This window comes from Sceloporus occidentalis, unplaced genomic scaffold (assembly GCF_023333645.1).
Source record: "Sceloporus occidentalis isolate IW3139 unplaced genomic scaffold, rSceOcc1.0.p SCAF_3, whole genome shotgun sequence".
NCBI lineage: Eukaryota > Metazoa > Chordata > Lepidosauria > Squamata > Phrynosomatidae > Sceloporus > Sceloporus occidentalis.
In genome coordinates this window covers 87,942,077-87,963,140 of record NW_028316983.1, presented here as the reverse complement: position 1 = coordinate 87,963,140, position 21,064 = coordinate 87,942,077, and the positions used below count along the sequence as shown (strand labels likewise).

The 21,064-nt window shown below is 38.6% G+C and overlaps 1 protein-coding gene across 1 annotated transcript in view; it reads right to left on the bottom strand.

Moving 5' to 3' along the window:
• Nucleotides 1-20,790, bottom strand: part of RAVER2 (ribonucleoprotein, PTB binding 2) — a 57,780-nt gene extending 36,990 nt beyond the window's left edge. Inside the window, exons 1-2 of the mRNA XM_089515354.1 lie at nucleotides 20,420-20,790; nucleotides 1,432-1,498 (exon numbers count right to left, since the gene is read on the bottom strand). Of these exons, the coding sequence (XP_089371480.1) occupies nucleotides 1,432-1,498; nucleotides 20,420-20,638 (286 nt within the window). The 5' untranslated portion in view covers nucleotides 20,639-20,790. The remainder of the gene's footprint in view (nucleotides 1-1,431; nucleotides 1,499-20,419) is intronic.
• Between the last annotated feature and the right edge of the window lie 274 nt (nucleotides 20,791-21,064).

Below are 21,064 nucleotides of genomic sequence, written 5' to 3'. Positions count from 1 at the left end.
AATTATTATAAAATGCTATTGAGATGGCTTCTCAAATGAGTGAAATTAGCTAAAATGTACAAAAACAAAGATCATAAATGTTGGAAATAAAGACAAATCCCTGGCATGTTTAATTACATGTGGTGGTTGTGCTCCAAGGCTAAAATAAAATCTGGTTATTGTGATCTCTAAAATTCTGAATATAAAAATTTTAGGAAGAGGAAATGGGAGAAGAGGAATCATTTCTATTTGTTTGCATTTTGCGTGTGTGTGTGTGTGTGTGTTCTTATTGTTGTTTAATCTTTGTAGTATATCTTAATTTGAGTTTGTATTATAGCTTTATAGACTGATTGTCTTAATAAAGATACAATAACAAATATTTGTGTATTGGCACTCAGAAGATTATATATCATAGGATGAGATGACATTTTTATTCCTGGGTTCTTAAATGTGAAGACTGAATATATGATAACAGAATTTCCTAGCTCCTTCGGATGTGGCTTAGCGGTTACGATGCTGACACTGAATCTGACAACCACAAGGTTGGCATGTCAGCAGTTCAAGACCTAAATGCCATGTAGCAGAGTAAGGTCCCATCACTAGGCTCAGCTTCTGCCAATCTATCAGTTCAAAAGCATGTAAAACTGCAAGTAGATAAACAGGTACCACCTTGGTGTGAAGTAATAGAGTTCTGTGCAGTCATGCTGGCCACATGACTACAAACTCATCTCTGACAATGCTGGCTCCCTTAGCTTTGTAATGGAGATGACCACCACCCCCTACAGTCAGACGTAACTAGACAATCATGTCAAAGAGGAAACCTTTACTTTTACTTTGCCTTTTCAGGTGTAGAACAGGAAATTAAAATTAATAGCCTAAATTCTTCATTATTTTAGTTCTGAAATTTCAACATTAGGTTTGCTTGAATGAAAAAGAACATTTTCACAAATTGTTCAGAAGACTGGAGATTGGCTCAAAGATTGGAGACTATCAGTGTGTAAAAGAGTGTTAAAGAACCCAGATAGGGCACACTTTTTGCACCCTTTAACTCATCATATACTATTTTATTCTTTTATTCTTTTATGTGTTTGTGTATTGGAATTATATTTTGCTTTTCTCCCAAAACAGCAATAGCAACTACATTTCTACACCATATCGGTGCTCTTAAGCACTCCCTAAGTGGTTTACAAAATATAAGTTAATTGCCCCCAACAATCTGGGTACTCATTTTAGCAACCTTGGAAGGATGCAAGCCTGAGTTGAGCTTGAGCCCCTGGGCTGGTATTGAACTCACAACCTTATGGTTTGTGAGTGAGTGGCTACAGTACAGGCATTTAACCACTGAGCCACCAAGGCTCTTAAATGGAATTCAAGGTGGCTACAATTTCCCTACATCCCTTCCTGGTTTATGACACACTACTGTTTATCAGTATACCAAGAAATGGATCTTACCTGTTCTTTTATTTTTGTCCACATAGCAGTACTTCAGTTCAAAATCTTTTAATAAATCATATATTTCCTATTAAAAAAAGAAAAGACAACATATCAAACAGCAATTAACAGAGAACTGATTATTATTATTTTAGTGCTATGTTTTTGAAATGGTGCCTAATAAATAATTATTGCTAAGTAACAAACAATAGTCAGGAATTAATATGATTGACTTTGAAAGTGAGAACTTATAGTTTTTCTTTTTCCCCCTGCTTTGTGAAAAACCTTTGCCATAGATTGTGTTGCCCAGTATTGAATTATCAGATAAAGATTATATAGTAAACAGCTAACAAGAAGATTCAAATACTCACCATACAATTCCGTACTCAGATATATTACCTTGTTCGTTAGTAGAAATATAAGCCACTACAGATGGAATCTTGAAGCTAAGCTGTAGCCATCTTGCTACATAGAAGGTATAACATTACATACAACATGAATTAACTCTAGGAACACTTATGATTACAGGACAGTTCTTATCTGCTACTAGCATTTTACATCTTTCATGCATAACATATTAAGATTGCACTCTGAAATGATGTACTTTAATATCACAGACAAGGCCACAGAAAAGTACAGTTGGAAAATATTTTGAAGATTTATATTTTACTTGCATTATAATGCATTTGCTTGTCTGTAGTCAGGCAGTTCTGTTAAAATCTCCATGGACTATAGTAAGTAGAACCTGCTTTACAGGCATTAGATGTTTCTATGGGCTGTTGTATTGAAAAGGAAAGGTTACAGTACAGCAGCAAAGAAAAACATTAGAGTGACTGGGGTTGTGATACCTCTTTTTAAACAACAGCTGTGTCCCACATCTGAGGGTGAGAAGGATGAATACATTTCTGTAACAGATCCAGACCTATTTGTGTATGTGCTGTCACACTATACCTTATTACAAGACTGGGAACAGTTCAGCCCTCTAGATGTTGAACTGCAACTCCCAGCAGCCACAGGCAGCACTAGTAGAGAGGTATGCTTGGAATTTCAATAACTATACATATATGGCTTGGGCCCAAACTATTTGAAAAAACATATCTCCCTTTGTGAGCCCACTGGAGTGCTGGGATTTTCAGGAGAGGCCCTTCTCTCCCCATCCCAACATGTTCTCAAGATCTTCTAGTGGGAACAGAGGAGAAGGTCTTCTCAGTGGCTGCTCCCAGACTCCCCTCTAAGGAGGCTGCGATGATTGCCTGTTTCTTGATTTGTACACAGTACTTTAATGAATTTTAATGGTTTTAATTTAAAAAATTGGTGGTTTTTAAATAACTTTCATATCTATATTTTGAATGATGGTTTTGTATAGCATTTAATGTTTATTGTTTTTAAAAAGTTGTAAGCCCGTTCAGGTCCATTATTGGGATTCGGCTTAATAGAAATAAAATCAATGAATCAATCAATCAATCAATCTGAAGCATCACACAGTTGCCATGTCTGGCTTATTACAATGACATAGGTTTATGAATTAAAAAACAAAACAGAGAGAGCACTCGCTACAATGTATGTAATTGCCAGGCTCTGTTTGGTAAAATCTAGGTAATTCCTGAAGAACATACGACTTCCTTAATAAACAAGAATATACTGAACATGTCCAGAGTCAGATGCTTGTTACCTTCCAATATACAGAAAGAGTGCAGTTTAATTTTTTTTTTCAAGGCAATGGAGAAAATGTAAGTCACAGAAATATTTACTTCAATTAAAAATGAAGAAAGAACCTGGAATATAAATCTGGTCCTTAATACATGTCATATGGAAGAGCAAAGAATAATGAGAGATCAACCAAAACATTTATCAGTAAGCTCAGAGGAGTAACTTGGAGCAAGAACTTAATGTACAATTATGTTAACTGAATGGACAGAATTAGGTTCACAGCTTTAAATGAAAAGCTAATCTGTCAACTGAAGGCAGTTGCATCAAACAGATTTGAAGCAATATGGTAATAGATCAGTTTTGTCAATTCAAATAATGGTGAAATTCATCTATCAGCTAAAGCTCTAAAATTCTGGAGGATTGTCTTCTGAAATGGGAATATCATTATAATTTTATAACTGTTGCAAGACATTTTAAAAGGCCTTACACATTAGATTAACTATCTAAAAAGCAAGGAGGTGAGGGAGCTACTGGTTTGCAGATGGGATGGACAGAAGATTATAACAATGAGGATGTTAACCAGTTTTGCTTTTGAACACATTTGTTGCACTGGCTGGCTGTATAGCTAATACAACAAGACACCTTTTAAAAATAAATAAATAAATAAATATCTGGGTTGGCATACTGTATATCCTCATGTATAAGTCTAAAAGATTTAGTTAAAAAGCAGACCCAAAAAACCTATGTCAACTTATCCATGGGTCACTGTAAGTACTATATTTTACGTCTTACTAAAAAGGATTTATCCACTGGTGAAAGGAAAGAGCATAATCTGTCCTGGAAGCACTGACACCCACCCACCCACCCCATTCTCTTATCCATCCAGCCTTTAGGGTGAGCACAAACAGTTATGCCTACTGGAATTTTGTAAGTTCTTTGGCCTTGTTTTCCTTTGCTCCAGCCTTTAGACCCTGGTACATGCTCCTAAATTTTACCCTCAACTTACCTACAAGTCATATCAAAATCCATAATCCTGGCCCCAAAACCTGCCTTCATTTTATACATGAGGTCAACTTATACTCAAGTATATATGGTAATTCTCTCCCCTCACTCAGCCTGTTACAAAGGTTGGCTGCCACCAACAACAAATTACCTGTTATAATAGACCAACAGATTGTAAACTGGGCGAGGCCCAGTGGTTAGCTTGCAGGGTAAAATAGTTGCTCTTGTTTACTCCAAGACAAGCAACTGAAGCTCTTGCATATCATAGATTCTGCTGCCAGATCAGTCAAACTTGGAGCAATGCTCAGTGTTGGCAGAAATTATTTTTCCATCTATGATAGGCTGATTGTTGCTTGCAAGAATTTCTTCCATGAGCTAGCTTCTCTAAGTTTCTTTACTTTGTTATTTATATATGTACAGTATTGTTCTTTTAGTGCCCCTGAAACACTCAGAGAAGTTCACAACAATTTAAAACCTGCATGTAGGTTTCTTTTTAAACAAATAAATCCATACAGAATAAAGTGTAAATACGATATGGAAAGGCCAGTACTAGGAACCATCCTAGGAGGTCTGGGAACCATTCCAAGGGATAACAACTTTGACTTTTAGTGGGCAAAACACATCTCCTCTATTTGCTGGTTGCATGCAGCTATCATGTCATGAGGCAATGTCAGAATAACATGAGTATGCACCAAACTACATATTGCATTTAAAGCATTTTTAACAAATGAGTAATTGGCCTTGCCTCTTGGCCAGAGTGCCCTGATCAAGATCAAGACTGCAGTATAGAGCAAGGATTTTCCTTCTGCACCCACTATTGAAAATTATTCCTCTTGAAATAGTACCTTCAGGATAAATAAAAGCTTTGTGTGGCTATTTCTGGCAAGAAAATTGTGAGAGGAAGAGTTATCCCTTCTCCCTTGCTGCAACCCCAGACCAGATAGGAGCCCAGAACTCTTAACATGAAAATGAAACGTCTCATTTGAAGCACAAAAACAATTCTAATGCACCATATAGTTTGGACTGAAGAAACATGATTCAGTCCTTCTTATGTATACACAATACCTTATAAGACTTCAATAAAACTCAGTTTGTTATAAACGAATTTCTCAGCTCCAAAAGGTCTTCTAGATCATAGCATATTCCCATCTTGCCAACCTGCTAATTCAATATACAGAGCTTAGCTAGTAATAGGGTTTGATCTGAGCAGGATCAAGTGTATTCTTTTTAGTTAAATTGGATACCAGTCTCTCATTTCATCGGTTAACAGCTGTCAAATGCCATGTTAATAAAACATGCTGAAGCTCCTCAGACTGTTTAGTACACACTGATGCTAAGTTACTGCTGCTACTCAGTAATCAAACACACTTGTCCAATGGTTTTTTTTATATATATAGGAAAGAAGAATTGTTACCAAAATGGAAATATGAATTGTCATAAGAATATGAACAAAAGGTGAAATCTCTTGGAAGTCTTATATTATCTCCATCACTGAAAGATGCACACTGAAAGAGAGAAACAGCTATTACAGAGAAGCACCTTTTTGTATACAAGGTATATTTACCGCTTACAAAAGACATAGTAAAATGTATGCTGGGAACAGTCCATCAGATATAAAACTTATGAAGTAGTATTTTAAAGAAATTCCTACAACATACTAAATTGATCAACTAAGCCTGTATTCAGGTAACAACTATGCACTTTGTTTTCTGTCAGTTTAAGCAATGTTTCTGAGCCTGACACTGTCTGCACATTTACAGGTAGCACTGCTAGAATCTAAAAGTCCTGACCTACAGATTCTAACTGTTGATTCAACAACAACAAAGCGTTTGAACACAAAGGGATTATATCTTCCAGTCAGATATTACAGGCGATCCTTGGAATCCACTGGGGTTTTGGTTCCAGCCTCCCACCCTGGATACCAAAATCTGTGGATTTTCAAGTCCCATTATGTACAATGCTATAGTAAAATGGTATTCCTTATATAACATTATTTACTGCACTAAAATCCATTGTTATATCATTTATTCGCATTCCATTTAATTAAAAAAAAATTTAAGGCTTGGATGGTTGAATCCAGGTATAAAGATAGCCAACTGTATAACACTACAAATGCATTCTGGAGCAAACCAGGGTCTTTCTAATCATGAGTCATGATTAGTCATGTATGCTGCTTTTCTTCCAAGAAGACAAGATAAAGAAGTGGATATTATGATTGCTGGAAGACCTCCTGCTTATTGTGCTGGATCGATCTTCACCTAACACATGAAGGCTTCACTGCTGGCACAGTAAACATGCTCAAAATATCTAACCAATTCAATACATTATACACACATTGTAGCCAGCAGAGTGGGTAGGAAGGTAGCACACTTTTCTTGCCTCTCATATTTTGACATGTTTGGGTCTCTTGCATATGTGCAGAACCTAGCATTTAATTTGGTGAGCAAGGGGTCCAATAAGACAGCTGTAGTAAATCATCTGCTATTTTAAAAAAGGACTATCCCACTTTCATAGATCAACCTTGCATGAAAGACTGGGCTGCACACTCTTTCTGGTGCTGTTTGGCTTCCTCTCTATCATCTTTGCCTTTGTCCTGGTCCAAAAACTCACTGCAAACATGGCTTCTGTCAAGTCTACCAGAAAAGGTGGGAACTGAGATGCAGCTGAACCTTTTTCAATGTGAGACAAAGCTAAAACCTGTGAGCAATCTCTAAAGGAAAACAATGTGATCTTGGTAGCAAATGTTCCAGATATTTGCTTTCAGAGGATGCAGCTCCTTTCCTTCCTCCCTCATCTCCTGACCTAAATGCTTTGCTTAAATGTCTCACAGATGCTCCCAAAACTGCTCCCAAAACTATCCTAGCAGCACTATCCTATATTTGTAAAACCTAGAGAATTCAGCTGGGCTGATAAGTGGAAATAAGAAGGCAATTTCCATTTCTCGGTAAACTAACATTCCCATCCTTTGCTGATTCTGTCTCTTGTAAGAGACTTACACTCTTGTAAACACATTGCATCATGGCTTTATTACTTAAACTTTGCAGCATTTTAGTTTCATCTCCTCCCTACCATTTGGTACTCTCTGTCTATTTAACAATATAGCTGACTGCTCAACATGTCACCAGCAAAGAAAGCAACATAAGAAGCATTATCTAGGGCTGTAGTCCTTGAGGTAGGCAACCATCTGGTAATGCTTGCCAGCTGCCTCCCTCACCTCCAGTGCTCTATTTGACATATTTGATATGAACTGAAAACTCATATTATTTGGATATTTGTTTCATTTCATTGCTTCAGATGATTCAAGTTGTTATCTCAGTAAATTCAGTGGAGGAAATGTATTAAAATATAACAAGTCTGGGTGGTACAAGAGAGAGAGTAACAACAATACAGTATATATTTTTTCAGATTCAAGTTTGGAAAGTGGTTAATAGTGCAATCAGTAGTAGATCTTATTGAATTCAATTGTGCTCTCACAGGTAGTTGGACATAGATTGTGACCATCTGGATTACAGCTCCCTAGCAGAATTCTATTATCATACCTGATAGCTTTTGCCAATGAATCCCAAAATCTAAATACATTAATTTATGAGTGCTCTCTGTTCAAAAATTAAAAATAGTGGCAAAAAGTTTGTTTGGTTTGAACAGTATAACAATTAACAGCACAAAGATGTGCATGTTTACTCAAGAGTAAGTCCTATTCTACCCAATAGGGAACACCCAACGGTTCTTAATCCCATGTAAATATGTATACAGTTACAACCTTAACATACAGTAATTTTTATCTAGAACTAACTCCTTTCTAGAGTGGCTTCATCCATGAAAACATATGCCATAATAAATGTTGTTATTGTTGTTAACTGTCCTCAAGTCGACCTCCACTCTTGGCAACCCTGTCGATAAAATATCTCCAAGACCTCCTATACACTATTGCTCTGATCATGTCCTGCAGGTTCAGGCCTATAGCCTCCCTGATTGAGTCTAGCAATCTGGCGTGCATTCTTCCATTCTTTCTGTTTACTACCTTCTAACTTTGCTAGCATTACTGTATTGTCTTTTTTTAATGATTCATTCCCTCTTATTATGGGGCCAAAGTATGACAGTCTCAATTAAGTCATCTTGGCTTCCATGGAGAGTTCAAGCTTGATCTGTTCTAGAAACTATTTGTTTGTTTTATAATCTTTTTTTAGTCCTTAAGGTCTTTGCTGCATTTGCTAGATCTGAGTAAAATCACTATTCTTCAGTATTCTTCTGGAATATTTCTTTCCCTAATGTTAATGATTGCAAATCTTAAATGATTGAAAAAGCATCAAAGAACTGCACAGATACTGAGTGAGAGAAAGAAGAGAGTGCTATGCAGTTCCCTCCTAGGACTGAATAACTGATTGATCATGTGCATTTCACATAGGAGTGAGTCCAACCCTGTTCAATAAAACTGCCATTTGAATGTGCAGATCTGAAGCATAATGATATCTAAATGTATGTATATTTATTTATTATTTTCCTTCTTGGGCTAAAATCTCTGGAGCCAAACACCTTGCTCAAGGAGTGGTGTGCCAAATCAATGCAAAACAATGAACAGCGAAATTATTATTATTATTATTAACCTTTATTTATAAAGCGCTGTAAGTTTACACATGAATTACTTTTTCAACATTGCAACAAGCAACAGAAATTTGGTACTTTTCAAATACTGTAACAAGAAACACGTAAGAATTCCTTTTTAAAGTAACTTTCCAAATTCTGTTCTGAAGAGGAACACTCCTTTTAAGGGATAGGACTACAACCAAACATTGTATTTCATGTTCTACATGCTATAAAATTATTTTAAGGTTAGATATACATGTATACTGAATTTAATTAGGAGATACTTAAAGGAAAAGTGTGCAGTTTTGAATTTCTAATCTTACAGCATAATTTTATATATGTCTACTTGGAAGAAAAATCTCACTAAATTCAATGAGATCTATTCCCAGGTGTAAGTATGCAAGAATTTTAAACAGTGAGGATGTAAGTTATCACTACTAAATTAAGCAAATAATAATAAATAAATGACAGGACCAAAAACAAACATGTTTCGAACTACAGAAGATATTTCGCAACAGAAGTGACACCAAAATTTCATATAACTGTTACATCAAACGAATGCAATAACTGCAACTTGATTAATGAGCTGTAGACAAACTCCAGACACGGAAAGTGTTCTTTCTACCAGAGATGTAAAATTTCTAGAAATGTTAAAGCCAAGTTAAAATGTTTATTATCCTGAAATGTACTGTCTCGAATTTTGGAGGAAGTGGTGTGTGTGTGTGTGAGTGAAAAAAATGAAGTACAGTGGATCCTTGTTATACGCTGGGGTTTGGTTCCAAGATCCCCCGTGTATAACAAAATCCATGTATGCTCAAGTCCCATTAAGTATAATGACATAGCAAAATGGTGTCCCTAATAAAAATGCAACATCAAGGTAAATTTATACTTTTTTGGAACATTTTCAAACCGTGTATGCTTGAATCCGTGTATAAAAAATCCGCGTATAAGAAGGGCCGACTGTATTTTAAGCTCCTTTACAGATCTAAATTCAATTTGTTATGTCAGGCACAAAAGTGCTTATGTATTTCTGGATTTTGTCATAAAAATTACATTGTCTTGATACAATGGGCTGTAGCCAATGCTTAATATTTATTCATACATCTAGGGAGGGGATGTTTTGGGAGTGTAGTTAAATCTCTTCCCCATTGCATCCAGCTTGTTCAGCACCCCAAAATCACCCCCCAGAAATCCTACAAAGGTAAGAGGAAGGGGAAAGTAAGGAAGTTCCTTAGAGCCAAATCAGCATCATGGGTTTAGGGCAAGCCATTGAATTAAAAAGTCATCTATTAAACCATTAATTACAATGATTCTAAAATAACTGAGCTTTATATGTATTTAGCTTTTGTTCTTAAATAAACGGACAAAGATGAGGAACGCTGTAAAATCTACCAAGTCTTATTTTTTGCCAGTTTAGGATAAGAAGGCAAAAGGAAAACAATGAAGCCACCACCATTATAGTGAAAACAAGAATAATGCTATTCTATATTGTAAACTTACAATATTTTTAAATTTGTCAGTCCTTTAATTACGCTGTAAATATGTTTTAACCATGTTTTTAATAATAATGATTTGTAATCAATGTCTTAACTTTTTTGTTTTTTAAACTTGTAAGCTGACTTGGCCCCCATTTTGGGAGAAAGGCTGGATATAAGTATAATAAACAAACTTAGTTCTGCTACAGAGTCAACACAAAGCAAAGAAGTCAATCCTCACTGAAAATTAATTCTGATGCATGTTTTTTCCCCTAACTAGACCCCCCTCCCCTTGAGCTAATACAATCAGCTGTTTTGGCTTTTTTCTGATCCTTCATTTTTCACATTTTTATAGCCTTCTAAATGCTGAAGGTTTGCCCAAACAGAGAGAAGTTCCTTTTGTGTCAGCTTATTCTTTCATTTGGCAAGGTACTGTACTTCTTGCACTTTTCTTGCAGAAGTTGGAGGAATCTGAAGCATGGAAGAGAAATCAGTTGCTGTGTTTACAAAGCCCTGTTGCAGGGGGGATATGTCTGGCAGAATCCTAGATTGCATTCCTGGACCAAATGCCTCAAAATGTTCTGTATTCTGCCACTCTTGGAAGTTCCTTCCCAAAACAGTGTGTAGAAATAATACAGTTTGACACCACTTTAAGAGCTGTAGCTTCAACTTATGGAATCCTGGGATTTGTAGTTTTTCAGGATCTTTAGCCTTCTCTAAGGGTATTGGTTCATCATAAAACTACAAACCCCAGGATTCTGTAGGATGGAACCTTGGCAGTTAAAGTAGTGTCAAACTGCATTATTTATACAGTGTAGATGCATCCCAAGTTTTAAATGTGTGCATAAATGATTTAAGATATTTCATGGAATCATGAGAATAGAGATTATCACATTAGCTTAGCTGCCAGGATAGACCTGTGATATAACTTTCTTAAGGCAGATCTTATTGCATTCACCCATTGCTGGGCAATCTGCAGCCCATTTGTAACCTGGGCTTCTCTTGCAGCTTTTTAAGAACGAGATTTTTCAGTTCGTGAAAAGATGCAGGACAAGCCCGGAGAAGCCCAGTTTGCATGCGGGCTGCATACTGCCCAGAGACGAGTGAATACAATTAGATCCGCCTTAAGAAAGTTACAACCTGAGTCTATCCCAGCAGTGCAGCTAATGAGATCATTTCCATAGAATCACAGAGCTGGAAGAGGCCTGAAGAGCAATCTCCCTGGTCCAACCTCCCTGCAGTGCAGGAATACACAATCAAATCAGCCCCAACAGTTGGCCATCAACCCTCTGTTTAAAGACTTCCAAAGAAAGTGTCTCCACCACTTTCCAAGGAAGTGTGTTCCACTGTCAAACAGCTTTTACTGTCAGGAAGTTCCTCCTAATGTTGTGGTAGAATCTCTTTTCCTGTATGCACTTTGAATCCATTGCTCTGCGTCCTATTCTTTGCTTGCTCCCTCCTCAATATGACATCCTTTCAAGAACCTACTGCAGTTAGAGAGAACTAGACTGAAGATGACTTCCCAGAGGACGTCCTCTGTTGCCGCTCCAAAAATCTGGAATGACCTGCAGGATGAGATCCACCATCTAACATCTTTGGAGGCCTTTAAGAAGGCAATAAAAACGGATCTCTTCTGGCAGGCCTTCCCAAACTGATCTCCTCAGAATTTTCACTCTTCACTTGTTTAGCTGTACCCACCAGACTTTGATCTCAATTTATTTTATTAAGCATTTTATTGGGAATTGTTTTTAATGGTATTTTAGGGTGGGAGGGAGATTGGGGAACTAGGGATCTAATATGTCCTGTCATGCTTTAATCTATTGATAGTCATGTTTGATTTTATTGTTTTTGTTTGTTGTTACCCACCTCAATCCAATACAGGGAGAGGCGGGATACAAATAATAATTATTATTTTTATTATTATTATTATTTAAACAGGGTTATCATATCACCTCTTAACCTTGTCTTCTCCAGACAAAACATACCCAGCTCCCTAGGCCTCTCCTCGTAGGGGCATGGTTTCCAGACCCTTCACCATTTTGGTCACCCTCCTCTGGACACGCTCCAGCTTGTCAACATACTTTTTTTAAATTCTGGTGCCTAAAACTGGATGCAGTATTCCAGGTGAGGCCTGACCAAAGCTGAATATAGTGGCACTGTTCCTTCTCACTATACTTCTATTGATGATATCTATATCACCTCCCAACCCATATGGGCTCTAGTGGCAATTAACAAGTAAAAACAAATAAAAACAATTAAAAACAAACAATATCCAACATTAAAGGCCATGCAGAATGCTACTGCCTTGGCTACCCGCTGGAAGCTCAACAGAGATGGAAAAAGCCAATGTTTCTTGGGTAAGGAATTGTACAGTTGGGGTGCTGCCACAGAGCTCTGTGGAAAGCTGAAAAATTACTCCAAGGAAATAAAGGCAAAGTACAATAACTCTATACCTCATCTTAAATATATATGAATCCTTCTGAAGTAACTTCCATGTTTTAATTTAAAGTCTCTGTCATGCTATACAGTTCACATGCTTGATTAGTCACCAGACTTTGGGACCAAAATAACACTGTAGTAAGGTTTGGGAGACTTTGGGTTCCTCCACAACTAACATTTTTAAATTTATTTCTTTCTGGTCTAGAATGTATATTTATTATTGTAATTACTTAGGCTTAGGTTGACATCCCAAACATTTTGATTCAGGTTTTGGACCTATCAACAAACTTTGGCTTTTTTCCAGAAAACTCATGACTTTGGCTCACTTGACATGGAACTTGGTGTGAAACAAATTTCAAGGACTGCAAGTGCTACAATACTCCCCCCACCCATTTCAAGGTACCTCATATCATGCCCTCTCCTACCCAGTTGTTGTTGGGGTTTTTTTTTGGGGGGGGTCCCTTTTTAGAATATCTTTACAAATTTTTCTTTTCATGAATTGCAAACCTCTGGTTTAACACACGCCTGCTGATACTTCCCTCTTGTGCACATATGGTCTCATTTCAGCGAAATAAAAATTAGCATGAGATGACATAGTTCTAAGAAGAAGTGAACAACTGCAGAAGGAGCCACCTTTAACCACACAATTTCCCTGAGAGGCTGCATCATTCACAAAAACTCAACTCAGAAGTGTCCAGTAATCATTTCTGGTTTCCGCTATTGGGGGAATGATTTCCAGGAGACAAATCAAGTATAGCACAACTCTTGGAGGCAAATGAAATTATTTGGGGCAATTTTTGCTCCAAAATGTGGGAGGAATTAGGGGGGTACAAGAACTCCTGAGAATCAGTGGAAGTTTGGGGGCATAAGAAAAAGGTTAATGGGTTGCATGTCCCTCTCCATGGGTAATACATTTCCTATATCTGATCTCAAATATACAAGGCAACTGAATTGTCCCTACTGTAGCTACATTTCCTAGAGGAAAACTGCACCAGGCTATCCAATCCTATGAACATTTGCTTGAAGCTCTGTGATACCAATGGAATCTGCTCAACTGAACATGTACATGAACTGCATATTGAGACAGGCATTCCACCCAGGAAGAGAAATGTGTATATGTATTGCTTTGCAGACACAAACTCTAGATGTGTAGATTACTTGCATTGTTATGCACACCAAGAAACTAATCAATATACTGCATTGCATATGGATAGGGAACACATTCCCATCTTGTTTTGATATACAAAACTCTACATGGATTATTCCCTCAAAAGTTCTTGGCTTGTACTTTTGTGCAATATTTAGGCAAGCTTTCCTTGGCTAATGCTATATATGGCTTGGAACAATGGATATTGTTTCTATTTTGTTTCTAAAAATATAATTAAGAGTAGCACTTAAAAAATCTTCTTCACTGTAACAGGAGGCTAAGGAAAATAAGGCTACTTACTTTAAAAATTGTTTTCTAAATAATTACTGTTTTGATAGTGAAACACACTTTAAAATGTAAAATATATTTAGGTAACATGTATTTGCTCCTCTTCATGTTAAAATCCAATATTCTTATGGATATATGGGAAAGCAATTTAGATAAAGACCATATTCAGACAGCATGGCCAAGAAAAAATGAAAACATCTTGGCAGTCAATTCCTTTTTTGGTAATGCTCCTTACAATCCTATTTGAGAAAGGAATACACATGTCCTCAAATTACTTTGGAGCTTAGAACAGTAACCTGCTCACTCTACCAGAAAACTCTAAGCTATTATGTTTGAACCTGTTTTTAACAATGAATTCTGTGCTTCCTCTTTAGAGAATGTAGCTTAACTGTTAACCTTCAACAGACTGAGGGCTCTAGTTATAAAACTTACTAAAATTCTCCTGGAGAAATTAGGCCTATTGATGTTTAAAAATTATACATGGTAGCACATAAAATAGATGTAAATCTTCCAAAACTGCAACACTAGTGTCTAGGTAGACTGGGTACATAATCACTTGGCTTTTGAACTGAGATTTTTTAAATAAAAAAACAAGGGACTTTTACATTCATTTTTCAAGTGCAACAACTTACTGAACAGAGATAACAAACCTAGTGCTTAATATACAATGTTTGTGTTCAGCTAAGTTTTTCTCTTTGAGAATTCCCGAACATCAATTTACATCAGGGGTGGGCAAAGTGTGGCTTGTGATCTGTATGCATGGAGTATGTTGGAGAAAATGCTCTTCTAGGGAATGTGGAGGGCATTTCCATCACATTTGGAACTTCCCTGTTTCACCCAGGGTCTTAAAAAATGTAATCCCCCCCCCCCAAAAAAAAATCTTTCTCAAAATGCTATCTACAGGACCAGGAAGACTCCCCCCCCAAACATGGTATGTCCCTATGTCCTCTAGAGGGTGTTTGGAGGCCTTTGGGGACAGTGAGGGGCAGCCCTCCATGGTCTCTGGGGGGCTCTAATGACCATCCCTGATCTACACAAAGAACATAAACAAGTTTAAAAGTGTCTCTTCCTATGATTACCTCAAAATAAGTCAGAGGAATTGGTACAAAGGCTGCAAGATCTATGTGATGAGACATTTCCCACTCAGTAGAGATGCCAATTTATCCTTTCTATTTAATATTTAATTAACATATTCTGTTTATCACCCAATTTCATTATGCCATCCACAAACTAAGTTAGTGATACTAATTAGCCTGCTAAGAGGGACAATGACACAAAGCTCCACAGTACATTTGATGATACCTTGTTAACATCTTACCAATATTGTTTTTATCAGAGCCAACCAAAAGGAACTCCCTTTTGACAGAACCTCCGTAGATGATTTGAGCCAAACCAAGGTTTAGTGCAGGCTGCAAATGAAAGTATGCTAAAACGGGAATGAAAACTGAGATGGTATAAGGGATTTTACAGGCATAGCCACAATACAGATAGCAATGTAAAATAGTATTATTTTTAATGGTTACTTTTAAAAGTTTGCTTATTTCAACAGAATATTGGTGAGTCTCTTGTAACTATTTTCTGCATTTTAATACTGTCATTTTCTAGCAACCATCCATGCTAAAGCTCACCATGGCATACTCCACTATCAAGTGCTAACAGAAAGTTTAGATTCTGTCTAACCCGGCAACATGTTAAACATCTAAGAATGCACTAAGATCCTCAATTAATTTGCATACTTACTTGCATAGTCACTGAAAATTTGCAAGCTATTTCCATCAACCTGGAGTGTATGGCATATTTATTCTATAACATATCTATTCTCAAATATCTATGAAGGATTCATTGAAAAATCCTGATACATAGACATAAAAATCAAGAGATAAGTTTTAACACACAGTATTTAACCTCAGTTTTAAATTATTTTCAGCCTTTTAGTTATTCTCAATTGCAGTGCAATTGTGAGCACTAGATAGATATTTATTGTGGTGATAGTAGTGTGCCCTCAAGTCGTTTCCAACTTATGGCGACCTTAACATGGGGTTTTCTTGGCAACTTTCTTCAGAGGGGGTTTGCCATTGCCGTTCTCTGAGGCTGAGAGTGTGTGACTAACCCAAGGTCACTCAGTGGGTTTACATGGCGAAATTGCAATTCGAACTCTAGTCTCCAGAATCATAGTCCAACACTCAAACCACTACGCCATGCTGGCTCCCAGATAGATATCTGTCTAAGTCTTATTGCCAAATACACTTGGCAATGGGAGATACTCTACTGAGGAGACAGAAAGGAAAGGACACCAAGAAAATGAAGAGAATAATCTTCATCTGCCTAGGTAACTCTCCCCTACATGTTTTAATCAAGACCAATATTCTATCTCATTTTTAATTTGATATCCTGCTTAAGCTATAAGCATTTTAGAAAGGAATGTGTCACTTCTGTTTAGTACAATGGTTGGGATCAAAAGATGTGAACCAGAGTTTGGAAAGGCGTTTTTTAAAAGTGATTAGTCAGAGTTCTACATCCAGTTTTGAATCCTAGCTAGAGTAGACTAGTTAAATCATTTAAATTTACATAAATCTTGATGTAAATTTAAATTATTCCGAAGTATTCAATTACTCTACCCTAGAGAGGACTAACAATTGTATTTAGGCTATAGTTATGGTTGAAATGCCCCAAATAAGTTACTGTTATAGTCATAATTTTTAAAAAGGAACTCTTTATACATCCTCATATGTTCCAGCTCAGACCTGGAACCCACTGGGTGACCTTGGGAAAGTCACACTCTCTCAGCCTCAGAGGATGGCGATGGCAAACCCCTTCTGAAGAAACTTGCCAAGAAAACTCTATGATAGATTCACCTTAGGGTTGCCATAAGTCGGAAGTGACTTGAAGCACACAATAACAGCAACCTCTTAAGTAACTCAATCAGTTGTTCTAGTTACTTTGTAGAAAGCATCTAAATGCAGCAGCCAGAATGCTAATCAGGACAAGTTACAGGGAGCATACAACTCCTTTGTTGAAACAGCTTCACTTGCCACTGGTTCTTTCTGGGCACAATGGTCATGAACTATAAAGCCCTATCTCTCTTAAGCATCTGAGAGATTGTATGTTCCCATTTGCACCTGCAAGAGTCCTAACATCTTCAGGAGAAGGCTTTCTCTTGGTCCCATCACCATCCCAGGCTTGCTTGGTGAGGACACAAGAGAGAGCTTTCTTGGTGGCTGCTCCTACCATCTGGAACTCCCTTCCATGGGAGGTACGCTCGCCCCCTCCCTGCTTTCCATTTGCTGGCTGGCAAAGCCATTTTTTATTCAAACAGGCTTTTCTACAGGGTGTGTGCTCTATTCATATTTTAACTTCTGTATGTTTTATATAATTTTATAGAGTTTTAGCAAGATGATTTCTGAATATACCAGCCACAGATGTAGGTGAAACATCAGGAATAAACTCTTCCAGAACGGGTCCACATAGCCCAGAAAACCCACAGAAAACTATTATTTTAATTGTTTTTAAAATTTATTGTAAGGTTTTTAAAACCATTTTATCTATGAGCCACCTTAGGTCCTTCCCTTTCTGAGAGAAAAGCAGGATATAAATGAAATAAATAAATAAACAAATAAATGCAGCAGCAGATTTGTTCAGAGGGAGTTTGCCATTGGCTTCTTCCAAGGCTGAGAAAGTGACATGCCCAAGGTCACCTAGAGAGTTTCCATGGCCCAGTAACAAATCCTAGTCTAATACTCAATATTCAGACCATTATGCCACACTGGTTCTCATTATCTAATATCATATTTCTAAAGCCAGTCTTCTAAACAGCCTAGTTGCTCACAGGACTCAAGAAATCTTATTCTGGCAAACAGTTTTTATATACCAAGATAGAAAAAACACAAATGACTAATACATGTGTAAGTAGATAGACAGAATAATACAACTGTTTGTTAGACAGACATTTATGGAGATTTTCTGGGCTGGAAATGCATTAAGCCCAGCTTTATTTCCTGCAAATTTAAACAGTATTTAGAAGAGCACTAAGCAAATATGGCTTGAAGCCTGAACCTGCCGATACCTGCTTATTTAATGTGGCACTGTCCCACAAGTTTAGAAATTCTCTATTACCAACATATTCGAAAAAGCAGGAAGGAGTAAAATAACATTTAGAAACTAGAAGCATTATCAATATCAGCAATGGGAACTCATTCAGAGTTTCTAAATTAATTCATTTAAAAATAAAATGTTGCAAAGCTTTCCTCCACCTATCCTTCTGTCAAGTCTCTAACTAGGGCATGTCTCAGCAACATTTAGAGACATTCCTTCTTCTTCCTTTCTGCTACTCTGACAACCGAGAATCGTGGCTGCCTTCCCATCTATAGGAGATCAAGCTTTCTTTATCTAGCAATGGCAGTTTCCGCTTGTCCTACAAAAACTGAGTACAACTGGATGAATTTACGATGACAAGAAAAAGGAGATTAAAAGGATTGGTCCCTGTCCCATATTCCCCCTGTGCCCAAAGTACATCACAATTATAAGTGGTCTGCATCTTTCACCATCACTAGAACTGTGACAGAATTCAAAGATGTAACCGTGTTACTCTGGAAAATCACTATGCAAAGGGATCTTGCAGCACTAAGTGAAAACTATAAGTTGGTGACATGAGTTTTTGTAAACTTGAGCCTATTTCCCCCAGATGAATTTGGCCGAGAAAAAGCATCAGAGGAAATAGGCTCAAGTCTACAAAAACTCATGCCACCAACTTATACCTTTCAGTTTGTGCTGCAAGATCTCTTTGCATAGTGATTTTCCAGAGTAACATGGCTACGTCTTTGAATTCTGTCACAGTATGTGCCTTCATGACACCTGTCCATTCATGTCAACCCCATGATTTTCACAACTTTCTTAAGGCAAGGAGTACACAAAGGTGGTTTGTCACTGCCCTCCTCTAAAATAAAGCCTACAACAAAGCCTGGTATGCACTGGTGGTCCCTCATCCAAGGGCTTAATCTGATTAGGTGATTTCCAAGATATAGGGTCTGGTGCTTTGGGAGTATTTCAGCTTTGTTGTTCTTGCTGTCTGCCTTCAAATGGTTTCCGACTTATGGCAACCCTAAGGTGACCCTATCACAGGTTTTTCCTGGCAAGATTTATTGAGATGGGGTTTGCCCTTGCCTTCCTCTGAGGCTGAGAGAATGTGACTTGCCCAAGGTGGCCCAGTGGGTTTCCATGGCTGAGCAGGATTTTCATTACTCCCACACCCTCCAGTTTGCAGCTTCCCACCTTTCCCGATAAGAGGCAACTATTTCTCCCATCACCATTGGCCAGACTTACTGGGGCCCATGGGGACTGGAGTCCCAAAACACCTAAGAGCTTTATAACTTTCTTAGCTAAAGTTTCTATGTCCAGGTCCCTGCAATCTTCAAAACTTGTAGGAGTCTCCTTCTCATTTGCCTCCCTTATTCAGGCAGTGCTATTCCATTACCTCTATAAATGCCCCCTCTCCGCAAATGTGAGCCAGCATGGCACAGTGGTTTGAGTGTTGGACTGTGACTCTGGAAACCAGGGTTCGAGTCCCAGCTCAGCCATGAAACTACTAGGAAACCCCATGATAGAGTCGCCATAAGTCAGGAAAGACTTGAAAGCACACAACAAGAGCTCCCCAAAGGTATGCATTCCTTCCTCCCTAAATATCAGGGGTCCTGTCTTTCTTCCCTTATAAATAACGAGGGACCCTGGACTCTCTAAACCCAAGGGCCTTTCCTCCCCATCCATCTTGCGAGCCTCCTTGGGTCACTTTTTGGAGAAAGGCGGCATAGATATGAAACAAATAAAAAGAAATGAAGTGACACTGGGTGTGAGGTGGGCAATCCCCAGAGAGCCACAAAACAATATACAAAACAATGCTTTTATTTATATTCTGCCTCTCTGTCAGTGGCAACTGAGGCGGCTTACAAGTTTAAAAAATGACATATAACCTCATGTCCCACTATCCCACCCTCCCCTAAAACATGAATTAAGCAATGGATCATGTAAAACCATACATTAAAAGAACAAACCAAGTGAATACGTAACAGCTACTTCAGAGGGGTAGTGCTCTGAGTGTTGGGCTGAGGCTCTGGAGGATCAGTTTTCGAGTCCCAGCTCAGCCACTGAGTTTGGGGCAAGTAGTCACACTCTCTCAGCCTCAGAGGATGGCAAGGGCCAAAGCTCCTCTGAACCAACCTTGCCATCCTCTGAGGCTGAGAGAGTGTGACTCCTTGCCCCAAACTCAGTGGCTGAGCTGGGACTCGAACCCTGATCCTCCAGAGAGTCCATGACAGGCACACAGCAGCAACAGCAATACCTTTCAGTGTGTGATGTGTTGTCTTTTGTGTGTGTTGTATGCATTGTGTTGTGTGTGTTGTGTCGTGTGTACTGTGTGTGTTGCGTTACCCACCTGGCTGCTGCTCTCTGCGGGCAGGTTCCTGAGGAGGACCTTCCTCCTGTTGCCGAGCTCCCTGAGGGTGCCCTGGAGCCTCCTGGAGACCTCCTCCGGGGCCAGGGGCCTCCCTTCGAGCCCTGCCGCCGCCGCCGCCGCCGCCATCGCCGGGGCCCCGAGGAGCGCCCCTGGGGAAACCCCGTGCGCCTGGAGCCCGGACCCCAAAGGCGCCGCCATTTTGTTTGCCCTGAGGCAAACTCCCTCCTCTCTCTCCCTTATTATTATGATGCGCCCCAGGGAGGGGAAACTGAGAGAGGAGGGAAAGGGGAGGCCAGGGGGCGGGAAGCCCGGGAAGGCAGCCTCCTCCTCCTCGGCTCAGGGGCCAAGAAGTGTGTCCCTCCTTCCCTGGGACACAAAGGAAAGAGGGAAGGAGGAGGAGGAGGAGGGCTACTCCAACGCCCCCTTTTCTCCTCAGTCACTCCTCCTCCATGTCCTTCTTCCCCACACAAAAACACACAAAACTTCACGCAGGCAGTCTCTCTTGCCTCTGCAACCGTCGTTGTTACTCGTAGTTTGAGTTTATGGTAGTTTCTATTTATTATTATTAATTATTATTTATTTATTTATACCTCGTCCGACCTTCAGCCAAAAAGCCTGTCATAT